Consider the following 12,320-nt stretch of genomic DNA (forward strand, 5'->3'; position numbering starts at 1 on the left):
GTGGACAAAGGACCGATCACCGCGGGAACAGAGTTGTCATTGGTTATTTAAAGGCGCCAATAACTCACCTTGTCATATCGAACATCATAGGCACTCAGTATTTGTGCAAGAACCGGTTCCACCCGAGCTCCCACTGAGACTCTCCGCTCGATACCGCTGATTGTCCGCGACTGCAAAATGCAAATGCAAAACGCACATATATATAGGACAGGTGGCAGTCCACTAAAGCAATGACTGGTGTACTCACTGAAGCCATTGCCATCGGATTTCTAAATACGTCTGGCAATCCGAGATTATGAAGTCCGACGATCGGCCCATGGAGAAAATTATGAGATGCTCTGATCCCAACAGAAAGAGAGGTTCCCAGGATACATCATTTAACAGAACTGGTGATGGAATGGAGATGTCTGGAGAACTTCTGCCATCTTTTCTAATTCTGGTGAGAGTATCTTCATTCACCGTGCACAACATGAAGCTATTTATCTATTCTAACAAAACCTTATCCTGGTCGTTAGGAGAGAATGCCATAACAAAGAATTGTAGCCGGACAATATTCGACCAATTCCAGCCATATCGCCTGAGGCACAACTTCACACAGGCTATGAATGTACGTGGCATAGCTCTATCTCAGCATTTGCAGATTTGACTGCTACTCCACACATTTCATCTCAACCAAGCTGTGGTAAACATTTCGTTACACGCATAAGTGTCCTAGATCCTTCTAAATATTACAATAAAAGAATAAATTCTTAGAAAACTTAATTTTATTAGTTAGTAACTTTGAAACACTCTTAACTTTAAACGCTTAACAAAAACAAAAACTTAACATTTTAATTCACACTTTAAACATTAAAAAATTAATTTAAATTTTATCCTGGGATTGAGTTGAAGTCAATGGTACACCACCATCAAATTCTTCATAATTATTACTTAGAACATCTTGAGATTGTGCGTCCTGTGTTAATACTTCGGAATCACAAATGGTCATTGATTCTGTGTTGGCATTGAACATTTGACACATAGACTTATTAAGGCCTCGCTCACGAAGTTCCTCAGAATTAACTAATGGTATTTGATCGCCCTCCCTCATATTAAGTGCCTCATAATTTAGTTGTGTTTCAACTATATTGGCATCATCATCGAAGGGTATTTGATCAGCCTCACTCATATTTAGTGCCTCATAATTAATGTGTGTCTTAACTATATTCGCATCATCGTCCAATGTTGACATTTCAGATTCAGCTTGGGATATAAGGAATTCACTATCAACAATTGTGGGTGTTTCAAAGTCTTCCTGTTCCTCTTCTAAGTGCTCTTCTTCCATGGGAGATTCCGCAACTTCAAGTAATTCCATACTTTGGGAACTGCGGGAAACATTGTCATTTTCATGTTCGCGAGCATAGGCCCAACTCTCTAGCGATAGTAAATTATCCTTCTTTCGTAATATCCATTCCTGACGACGTTCTTTTTTGATTTCCTCTTCGTCATACAGCATTTTTGCTTTGTGACGATTCACCGCTTTAGCCATTAAATACCTTTGCTCCTGGGGTGGTTTATTGGCGAAACGGTTTCTCTTTTCGAAATATCTTTTATACACATACACCGGATTCCAACGGTATGCTTCTACACGACATTTTACTTTGAGGCACAGCTCTCTTAACTCTTCATCAGTCATTGGACGTTTTATGTCTTCCTCAGTTGGTTCCTATGCGAGGTTAAAAAAAGAGAGAAAAGGATGTTAATATAAGCCACTAATGACGAAGTTGTCTGAGAAAAATTTTACTATTAATGCTACTGTTAGTTGAGAAGTGGAGCAATTAATTTTCATAGGCATTAACTGCAAATTGCAAAATTTTTTATGAATATTCTATAGAGGAAAAGCGGGTATGCAAATGCAATTTTGCCCATCAACATTCCATTAGGAAAGAGGGGCAAACTTGTCACATATCAATGTCCGATTCAAGTTTAAGATCAGATGTGTACTTCTCTCGGGGATGCTTTTCTCAGACTTTAGTCCGATTCAAATTTAAGCTAAATGATAAGGAACCTCCTTAGTACAGCCAACCTCGGAGTTATCCTCCATACGGAGTAGTGAAATGTTCGCGGACAATCAGCTGTATCGAGTGGAGACTCACAGAGAAGTCGGGCTGCTCTTTTTTAAATACTGATTGTCTATGATGCTCGATATGACAAAGCGAGTTATGGGCGTTTTTAAGTTATGTTCCCGCCCCAGTCGGTCCTAATGAAAAAACGAGTTTGCTCACTTATAAGAACTTGACGGGGATCTCCACATGCAAATATGTGCTTACTACAGCACCTGAGAGAAGACTCGCCAGCATTATTGCGATGATAACCAGCGCTCATCTTTTTTGATGTTCGCGACCGGATTTAAAGTTGTTCGTTTAGCGTCAAAGGAGGACATGATAATCTCTAATCCAAGGTAGAGTTAGGTCTTGTGGATGTATCACGAAAGCAGGGGCAAAACTTGATTTTACGTGGTAGTTCGCAAAAAAATCAAATTTTTGGCATACCCCCTAATTTTGAACCCAGGAACCCGAATATGAATTCCGTTTTTGGGGCTCGGGCCCGTGAAAAAACACCCTTTGGGGGAAGTAGTCCAATCTATGCAATATGGGTATCAAATGATTAGTAGAGTACGATTATATGCAATCAAATGTCCCGGGAAGGACCTATGGGGTTTTCAGGATTTTGACCCATATTTGGAAAATTTGCTATTGTTATTTTAAATAAAACTCTGAATAGACAAAAGTATTTAAAATAAAACTCTGTATAGACAAAACTATTAAAAATAAAAATCTATTTACCTACCAAAGTTGGGCAAAATGTTTTGGTCCTAGGGGGGTCCACGGGCCCGAACACCGAAAACGAACTTCATTTTCGGGTTCCTCTGGGGTCAAAATTAAAGGTATGCAAAAAATTAGATTTTTCAGCAAACAACCCCGTAAAATACAGTTCAGCCTAATCGTTCGGTGATAGCCTAATAAGTAAGCAAACACTTGGAAATTGCTTAGGACGACGGAATCGAAGGTAGGATGTCAACGGTTTAATGCAATTGTAGCATGAAAACCGCTATTGTCAGGTTTATAATCCTACTTACCAATCTTTTGGCCATCTTCAACAATACCTCCTTATCTAAATCACTTGGAATTTGTTCTTCCTCGAGGTTATAATATGGTGTATCCATCTCCTATTCCGTTGATTTTAATTTAGTTTTGCCGCCTCAATTCCTTAATTCGTATAAAGCAAATCAAACATATGATGATGGTGATGGTAAGGAACTAAATTTCGATTTTCGATTTATCAAATACTAGAAAAAGTCGAAGTCGACTTTTACAGAATAAAAAAAAAATTGAATCGAGCATCGCAATAAGATCGCTCGAACAATCTTGAGATCGCTCGAACACACTATACAATGCGAGTTGTTGCAGTATGTTGTACACTGAGGGTTGGTACTCTTTTCGGCTTTTGACGTGAACTGCTGTCAAACTCTATATAAAAACAAACGTACATGCTAAAAACATGTGAAATAAATGGCTTAAAAAGAGTAAATGAAAACAATCAATCATAGTTGTTGTTGTAGCAGTTTATAGTGTTCTATCTTTCGTCTGCTTGATTCTGTGTCAAGACCCAGGAACTCTGCGACTAAGATGGGGTGTGGCCACAGGGTCTAAGTCGAGTGGGTCTGGCTGGGCAGTTAAACAGTTGACGTGTATCGTGCGGTCCCTGGTAACAACCGGGGCATACATCTTGCACGTCGGCATCAATCCTTACTCTGTAAGAGTTGAGGCGGCTGCATCTGCCGGAACGTTATTAAGCCAGAACTACTCTGGTTTGCCGGGGGAGGTCAATTTCTTCAGGTGCAATGGAAGGCGGTCATTCTCAAAGGCCTACATTTACCCGGTAGTCATTTACCGCATCTGCTACCGTGTCTGCATGTATGTTGTCTAGACCTGCTTGATATGCTGCTTGATCTAGAGGTTCTCTCTTGTAGCAGTGAACCTCATGCTCTAGATCATGTAGATCTACCTTAAGGCTTCTGAGCGGTGGATATCTATCCACAAGATGATGATTTGGATGGTCTCTGCGATAACAGCCCAAAAGGTATTGCACAGACAGCATGTAGTTATGTCTTCACACTGGTAGGATCTTCGTCTCCTGATGGAGGTGTTCCACATGAGAACTGAGGAGACAGCCCGTCGCAGTTCGGAGGGCGGCATTCTGACAGATCTGAATATTATTCCACTGCGTGTCACAAAGTTAACGAGGCCACACTGGCGCTGCATAACATATCACAGACCGGCCAATTGCTTTGTACGTGTTCAAAAAGATTTCTTTGTCTGCACCCCAAGTGCTGCCAGCAAGTGACTTAAGGACCTTGTTTCTACTTTTGACTTTATCGCAAATTGCTGTGGCATGTGCGGAGAATGTGAAAGAGCTGTCAAATGTGACGCCAAGAATTTTGGGACACTTGATGATCGGAATCATTTCTCTATCGACCATCACAGTCAGCTCAGTATTCACCTCACGCGTATTTGTACTGAACAATGTGGCTGAAAATTTGGTGGCAGATTTCTTCAGATTTCTTGTCGCAAAATATGAGGCAAGTGCGTTGAGGTAGACGTTCAACTTATCGCAGATGTCAACAATGGGTGGGGGGCCTGATGCCATGTTCGTACAATCGTCCGCATATGATACGATCTCTGTGCCGTCTTTAGGGGGTGGAATGGAGGATAGGTATTTGGTAAATTATGATGTTTGTACATCGGTTCAGAGAACACGTATGAGGGATAGCTGTTGTGCACAAAGCTATCTCGGTATAGCTCTGAGCACCATACAGGCCGGAACATTGAGGTCCGACCTGTGTGGTGTTTATTGCTGCGTGGTAGCTGCGTGCTACCGGGGGCATCGTTACAGCCATGGTTACTCCGTATGGAGCATACCACTATCGGCAACGGCAGTCGCGGACAATCAGCGGTATCGAGCGGAGAGTCACAGTGAGAGATCGGGCAGCACCAGCTCTTGTACAAGTACAAGATATGACAAACGAAGCGAGTTAATAAAGCCTTTAAATAACCAATGGCCATCCTGTTATCGCGGCGATCGTTCCTTTAGACCGGAACGAGGTTGCTCACCCACAGGAGCTTGACGACGATCGCCACCTCCACATGAAAATGTGGTTACAACGACAACAACAAATGTCTTTCATCGTCGTCCTACCACTCTCGTAATGGGCAATAAATTGATGTATGAAATTAAATGAAATGAACAAGCTGCGCATCTCTTCGGAACAGTCAATGCTATGTTGCGGTACTGTCATCCTTGTTGAGGCGATATCAAGAGTGAATTAACAGCAGGCCAAAGCCCCCAATTCCGACAGTTATCCAACGGCATTGATTTGCATTCTTCTTCAAGGTTTTCCTTATAGATACTTATGATAGTTGTTGTGTAGCCATGTATTAGCATGTGTAGTTGCAATCCTCGTCAATCTGCTATCTCAATATCGTTCCGGTACATGGGTCCGTTCGCCGCGGGAAAATAATTGCCATTGGTTATTTAAAGGCGCTAATAACACATTTGTCATATAAAGCAACAGCTTACGCCGCCCGGCCTTTCACTAAGACTTTCCGCTCGAAACCTCTGATTGTCCACAACTGCAGTTCCAGCTACTCTGTATACCCACGGAGCATTCCATTATATGTAACCTATGGACGCGCCCGGTAGATCTCGGCTGACATTTCCTTGACAACAATGAACCCCACACTGATCGGAGCCCAAAGTTCCTACCGGTGTGGTGCATAGATATCCAGTGGTTGTAGTGATTGCTCTTGAAAACCAAATGCTCCCATCCTAGCTAATATGATATGGTTTAGACTTTTCTATCCTACGTTATTTTTTTTTTCTTTTTATTTGAACATTTGTTTTTGTGTATGTAAAAAAATTGTATTTTATTTTTAAAAATATACATATATAGATTTTCTTCAATTTAACAATAAACCCGTTTTGTTGTTACAACAACATGTTATTATTGTTATCAATAGTTTTTAGTTTGTATTTTGTATTTGTAGGATATCAAAAAAAAAAATGATAAAAAAAGGAAAAAAGACAACGATTTGTTTGTTTTTAACAGCACAATTTCAAAGTAAAACCAGTCTCTGTAGAGAAAAAAACTTAAATAAAAAAATGTAAATGATGAACGAACGTTGATAGCGTTGAAAACAATATGTATGTTCAATATAAGGATGAAAAAAAATAACAATAACGAGTTAATTAAATAAAATGAAGAAAAATAAAATACTAGAATTTAAACATAATAATTATCTGCCTTAAAACTTCCACCGAACTTCAGTCCGGCTGTATTTCCACACATTCCTCTATAATGTGTTCCTCCAGTAATGTGAATAGGGGTTCCTCTTTTACCTTAACCCAAGGTCATTCTTCATGAGCTTCCAAATTCATTTTCTCCAAGTAGACGGATTCATCTACAAAGGACTTTTCATTGACCAATGCTGACAACTCGGCAGCTGTATAGCCAATAAGTAATTTAAGGTCACAATCGAATTTATAGGCAAATCTCTTGCCAGACACCTTGGAAATCATATCGCCATCATAGTAGTAACGTAAGGCCCTAGAGAGTTTTTCATAATTCATGGCTGGTTTATTTTTCTTTTCGCCCCATAAACGGGCGACTTTTTCAGGGTCGGTTAGCTTGAATTCACCATCGTCGCCCACCCACTGGATGATGTCAACATGGTCACGATCCGTGAGTATTTCGAGTAAAAATTGCCACAGCTGTACTTGACCATTATTACCGGTGCCCACACCGTATGAAGTGTGACCCAGACCGGGGGAGACCAAACTATTCGATTGTATATTCAATTCGCTCAGTGCAGCGGCTGTAACAAACATGAGAGGAATGTTAGGAATGTTTTCAGTGTTTAGTTTAGTACTTGTGACGTTGCGAACTCACTTTCTTTTTTCAAATTATGGAATGTCTTACGCATAATTTTCGGCTCCCTTGACATGTTTATGGCATTTGCACTCAGAGACTCTGGTATAGCTGATTTAGATTCGTTTGTGGCCAACGCTGTTTCGGCTGCCTTATGCACCACCGAGACGAATTTACACTCCTTAAGCAATTGTATGTGGGTCCAGAAAACATTACCCGGATCTGTTGGTATTTTCTTGCGAAACTCTTCATGGGAGAGAGAGCACAGCTGTCGACCCGATATGCACCAATCGCTGATATGGCCCTCGACCTAAAAACAAAGCGAAGGACATAATTAACGAATGAGGACAAATTTTATAAACACATTGTAATTAAAATTTAGAGATGTAGAAAAAATCTCCAAAAAAGGCATTTACAAGGACATTTGCCTTCTGATGGATGATATAGCTTTGCGCATTTAGTAGAGCAGCATTTTTGCAGTCCTGGACATTATCGACTCTTCCACTATCCATGTAGTGAATGAACCGCGGCAGAAGATTTTTTGCAGCGAAATCAGCGGCAGGATTGGCAAGAGGATGGGTAGAGGTTTAACAGTGCCTACCATAGAAAACATCCTGTTTCATTTAAAAGGGGTTTCGATGACCTTAGTCACATTTGTCGACGTTACTGAGACTTATCCGAACAACAACAGTCGTTTCGGCTCGGGATAACTATTTGCACCACACAGACTGGAACTTTAAGCTTCAAACTGTGTAGAGTTCATCGCTGTCACGAGAAACTTAGCTGGCAGCTACCGGGCGCCTTCACAGGTTGCGGATAGTGAATTGCTCCATGCGAAGTAGCTGCAACTACAATCGCGGACAATCAGTGGTATCGAGTGGAGAGTCTCAGTTGGAAGCCGGGCGGCACGGGCTCTTGCATAAATACAGAGAGCCTATGATGCTCGATAGGAGAAGGCTAGTTATTGGTGCCTTTAAATAACCAATGGCCATCTTGTTCTCTCGGCGATTGGTCCTTTGGCCCGGAACGAGCTTGCTCATCTAAGAAGTTTGACAAGGATCGCCACTCCAAGGCGTTGGGTACAGACGGCATCTATCTTTGATCACCCCTATAGTACCCGATGTCCGAAAATACTCTGGCCATTTTCGGATCCCACTATTGAAGACTAGAAAAGATCCGAGCAAGCAACCAATTAGCTATGTGGCAAGGGGTTTGTAAAATTTAAGGACAAGAAGTCAAAACACCGCTGAGTGAAATAGAGAGTTTCCAAGGCGGGGTGATTTCTCAGGTACGGTTTAACCTCTAACAACCTTCCATTCCACACCCTCCTAACGGTCATAGTTCTCATGAGACGTTCAGCTGAGAGCTACTTGGGCGCGTCCACAGGTTGCGGAAAGTGAAATGCTCCGTATGTATACGGTGTAGCGGTAACTGGAGTCGCGAACAATCAGCGGTATCTCAGTGAGAGGCCGGATGACATCGGCTCTTGCTTAATTATTGAGTGTCTATGTTGTTGTTGTTGTAGAAGTGTGTAACACTAAGGCGTCAGCGCTTGCCGATGAAGAACTCCATCTGGTCCATCCGGGACGTACAACCGGCTGCCATAGGATTGACTGAGTGTCTAACGAGCAGGACTGCGGGCTCTAACCCTCGACTCCAACCCCGGCTAACAGTCTAAATTAGAGTATTAAGCCGGAGTCGGAGAGCGGTTTGGATTCGAAGAGCGGTTTGGATACGGAGAGCGGTTTGGAGTTGGGGCAAGTGTTCTCAACTCCGAACCAAACTCCGACTCCGGGTCAATAGTCTGACTTTAATTTCGACTCCGGCTGACTTCGATTTTGACTCCAGGCTCAAAAACTCAACACCGGTCGACTCCGGCGCCCTGCTATCGAGTCTATCTCGATACGATTAGGGGAATTATCGACACTTTTAAATAACCAATGGCCATCACGTTCCCAGCTCGATAGGTCCCAAGGACCAGAATGGCCTTTCTCAATTACAGAAGCTTAACGAAAAGCGATACCTCCTCACGTAAATATGTGCCTACAACAACAACAACAGGACGACGGAGGTTCAACATCCCCCACCCTATGAATCACCCTGTTTCAGTCTACGGAGTCTATTTTTGAACCCCAAATTCAACGTGTCCCTATAAAGCATGGCATGGTTATCCTTATTGAAAGCCTTAGGTAGGTCAAGGGCCACAAGGACCGTGCTATAAAATATCTTGACCCAATTGAGACTTCATCTAATATGTGCATTGATGGTGTGCAAAGCAGTCGTCATGTATCGTCTATACAAATCAAGAAATCCCTGTTAATGATCAACAAGGCTCTGTTTGGTTAGTGACTGCAATGTCTTAACTATTGGCGAAAGGAGAAAAATGAGTCGGCACGATTTTAACCTTTTTCGAATCGTTTTTTGGCTTTAGCAGCGGGTCGCTCTGGCTATCGGTAGTTATACGAATGACCATAGGCAATTTGTTTAAGGGAAATTTTCATAAAATTTTTTGCGGCTTTAACCTACAACAAAATTTTTGTTAAGTCTATTATTCGTAGTCCTCATCGCCGCCCCGCCTTTGCCAAGACAACATGTTCTATGAACCGTTTGTATTATTCTTGTGTTGCACTTTTTCTACATCGGAGTCCACCAAACTACTGAGGTGTAAGTTTGGTTAAAACTTTTTTTTTTTTTGGTTATAGCCCTTTGAGGAACCAAATTTCCACTCACCAAATTAAATTCTCGCACAGCCCACTGAAACCAATATTTCACTTGAGGCATTGTCCAAGCATTAGGATCATCTGGTATTTTAAGGCGAGTCTGCTCTCGGCGAAATTTATTGTCAAGAACCCAATTAAGACATGGCTTATCCTTGAGCGAAGAAGCAGTGGTGGGCGTTAATTCTGTGAGTTTAGCCTTTTTAGGTTTCGATTCTTCTTCAGTGTCATCTTGGGATTCACTGCTACGTATAGGAGCCTCATCGTCGGTGGACGCATCTGTTTTGTAGGCCTCCTCAGCAGCTAAGGCAGCTAAGAAGGGAAAAAGAAAGAATTATTAAAATTATATTTTCTTTTTTCGTTTCTTTCTCTTACCCAAAGCATCTTCTGTTGGTTTTAATACATCAAGAATATTTATGCGTTTTATGATATATTTGATTTCTACATTTATTTGTACCAAGCCCTCGCCTTTAACACATTGGTCAACAAGGTTTTTATGGGGTTCCAACTAAAACAAAGAATTGTGTTATCGCTTATTATAGTTGCTATATTTTTAAGTGCTTACCTCTTGGGCATCTTGCAGCCAAAACTCGTAACCCTGCAGACTGAGGCCTACTTTTTTCTCTAATAATTTCCTATGAACCAGAGGGATTTTATCATTTTACTACACTTCAATTATAATTGCATGGATATACTTACTGTAACGTTCGAAGTGGTTCTCTTATGTCCATATGCATGATTATTTCATTATCAGAACCTACATTGGAACTGCTATCATCTTGATTTATATACAAATCATCCTGTTGAAATAGCTCATTGGCCATCATACCCTCTGGAAGGAAGACAAAGGGAAAAAAATTGCCAATAAGAAAATATTTAAACGTTGGGTTAGGCAATGAAAAATTTTCTTAAATTTTAGATTAAAAAAAAAACACTTACCTAAGTCACCTCCACTTCCCAATCGCTGTATGAGCTCTTCCGATAGTTGTGTTAAATCGTTTGATTCCATTTTTTTATGTATTTGTTTAGCAGTACTGTACTTTCTTTTCTGAATGGTTCGTTCTTACTCCTTCGTCTGCCAAAATACTCTTCGCTATTTATGTACTTTCTAAATGTTGTACTTTTTGTAGCTACAATATGATGTTCCACAGGGCGATGTCATCGTAGGCAATATTATGTTGCGTCTATGTTAAGCGATTTAATCCTAGTCAGACGGATCGTTTATTTTATTGTGTATATAGTGTCGCATAAGTTTCAGCTTTTGCTGCAAAAGATGGAGAATATTTAAATGTGAATTATGGTAATAAGATTCGATTTGATATTTTAAGTTTGAGATAATTTTCGAATGACTGCGACTGATGGTTAAAAATTGAGGGTTGTAACCATTCCATATCATTTGGCCCAATCTAAACTTGAGGTCTATCGCTTTGCGATTGGCTATAACAGAAGTCTCACTCACCGCATCGTCATGAAAGGGGCTTGTCTGATTGGAAAACATGGTAATTGACAAGTAACTTACGAAGAAGGAAACTAAAGAACATCTGCTGTATGCGTATTCCGAACAAGCAATGAGGCTAATTTGAAAATGACTTCTAAATTTATCCAATGGTGGGGATTACCGACATAACATTTCATATTACGACGTTATTGTGCATTCCACTCATATATAACATTTGGTTGTATTGGTAAAAGCATTGTTAATACGCACTGATCTTTAGCACAATTATTCCATATTCTAAAAATGTTTGTTGTTTTATAAACGTTTTGCTAAAAGAAGCAAGATCAAGTCCCTGTTCCCTTGAAATAGTGCGCTAGCCATTGTCATTCCGACCAATTACTATTTTAGTATAGCTGTGCCATACAATGGACTTTCATACTTTTAGAGTACACTTTTGGGTGAATTACACGAATGTATCCTTATATTGTTTCCGGAACTATGTTTTTTTTAACTACATCCTGTTTATTTAAATCAAAAATGCTAATAAATAATTTTCAGCTATGTCCACCGCGCCGTTTCCGGAGTCGCTCTCATTCTGGTATAAATGGGTCCAGCGAACACAAAAGATGTTATCCTGGTCAACAGGTTTTGTCCTTTTAAATACTCACCGGCTTTAGGCCCAAAATATACTTTCGTTTTAGCAAATTATTAATTAATTTTAATAGTAATTCTCAAATAACAGAAGTAAACAATTCAATTCCTTTGGAGCAAAAAATTTCTAAGCAGAATGTCAAGGAAAAGAAGAAGCAACAAGCAAAGCAAAGCAATAAAGGGGGAGCACACTTAAAGATTGGTTGTTAACTAATACAATGTTTACACTTATCGCAAATCTACATTTGCGACGAGATTTCGGTAATCAAGGATTCACTAATAGAAGGTTAGGTCACTTGCGAAAACATAGATAGGTCCCATGAACATCATTAAGCTGCCGATTGAAAATGTCATCAAATGGGAGAAACCGTAAACAAAATATATTTTCGTTAAAAAAAACAAACCAGTTGACATCCTCCATACCAAGTACTGCCAAATATTTAAAAAAAATTGTATGTCGGCTGATCGCTTAGCTTAACCTTATTCAGTGAATCCTGACGTAAATCTAAAGTTTTGCCTGGATTCACTAATATAAGGTTGGGTCACT

The 12,320-nt window shown here is 40.4% G+C and overlaps 2 protein-coding genes across 2 annotated transcripts; both read right to left on the reverse strand.

The window, feature by feature from the left end:
- Positions 1 to 780: 780 nt before the first annotated feature.
- Positions 781 to 3,245, reverse strand: LOC106083823 (telomere-binding protein cav). The gene is made up of 2 exons (XM_013247077.2): positions 3,119 to 3,245; positions 781 to 1,705 (listed from the first exon to the last, which is right to left on the reverse strand). Exons 1-2 carry the CDS (start codon positions 3,203 to 3,205, stop codon positions 863 to 865), a joined length of 930 nt encoding a protein of 309 aa, XP_013102531.2. The 5' UTR covers positions 3,206 to 3,245; the 3' UTR covers positions 781 to 862.
- A 2,822-nt stretch (positions 3,246 to 6,067) lies between these two features.
- On the reverse strand, positions 6,068 to 11,894 carry LOC106083821 (DNA-binding protein Ets97D). The gene is made up of 8 exons (XM_013247076.2): positions 11,791 to 11,894; positions 10,624 to 10,948; positions 10,384 to 10,516; positions 10,250 to 10,319; positions 10,060 to 10,192; positions 9,698 to 9,996; positions 6,989 to 7,277; positions 6,068 to 6,914 (listed from the first exon to the last, which is right to left on the reverse strand). Exons 2-8 carry the CDS (start codon positions 10,691 to 10,693, stop codon positions 6,451 to 6,453), a joined length of 1,458 nt encoding a protein of 485 aa, XP_013102530.1. The 5' UTR covers positions 10,694 to 10,948; positions 11,791 to 11,894; the 3' UTR covers positions 6,068 to 6,450.
- Between the last annotated feature and the right edge of the window lie 426 nt (positions 11,895 to 12,320).

Source organism: Stomoxys calcitrans, chromosome 2, assembly GCF_963082655.1.
Source record: "Stomoxys calcitrans chromosome 2, idStoCalc2.1, whole genome shotgun sequence".
NCBI lineage: Eukaryota > Metazoa > Arthropoda > Insecta > Diptera > Muscidae > Stomoxys > Stomoxys calcitrans.

What these genes read in the sequence shown, in the direction of transcription:
- LOC106083823 (XM_013247077.2), bottom strand. Translation starts at nt 3,205, where the DNA reads ATGGATACACCATATTATAACCTCGAGGAAGAACAAATTCCAAGTGAT. An exon ending in TGAAGATGGCCAAAAGATTG is followed by an intron (nt 1,706 to 3,118) that starts GTAAGTAGGATT and finishes AACCTCGCATAG; the next exon opens with GAACCAACTGAGGAAGACAT.
- LOC106083821 (XM_013247076.2), bottom strand. Translation starts at nt 10,693, where the DNA reads ATGGAATCAAACGATTTAACACAACTATCGGAAGAGCTCATACAGCGA. An exon ending in GGGAAGTGGAGGTGACTTAG is followed by an intron (nt 10,517 to 10,623) that starts GTAAGTGTTTTT and finishes TCTTCCTTCCAG; the next exon opens with AGGGTATGATGGCCAATGAG. An exon ending in ACCAACAGAAGATGCTTTGG is followed by an intron (nt 9,997 to 10,059) that starts GTAAGAGAAAGA and finishes TTCCCTTCTTAG; the next exon opens with CTGCCTTAGCTGCTGAGGAG.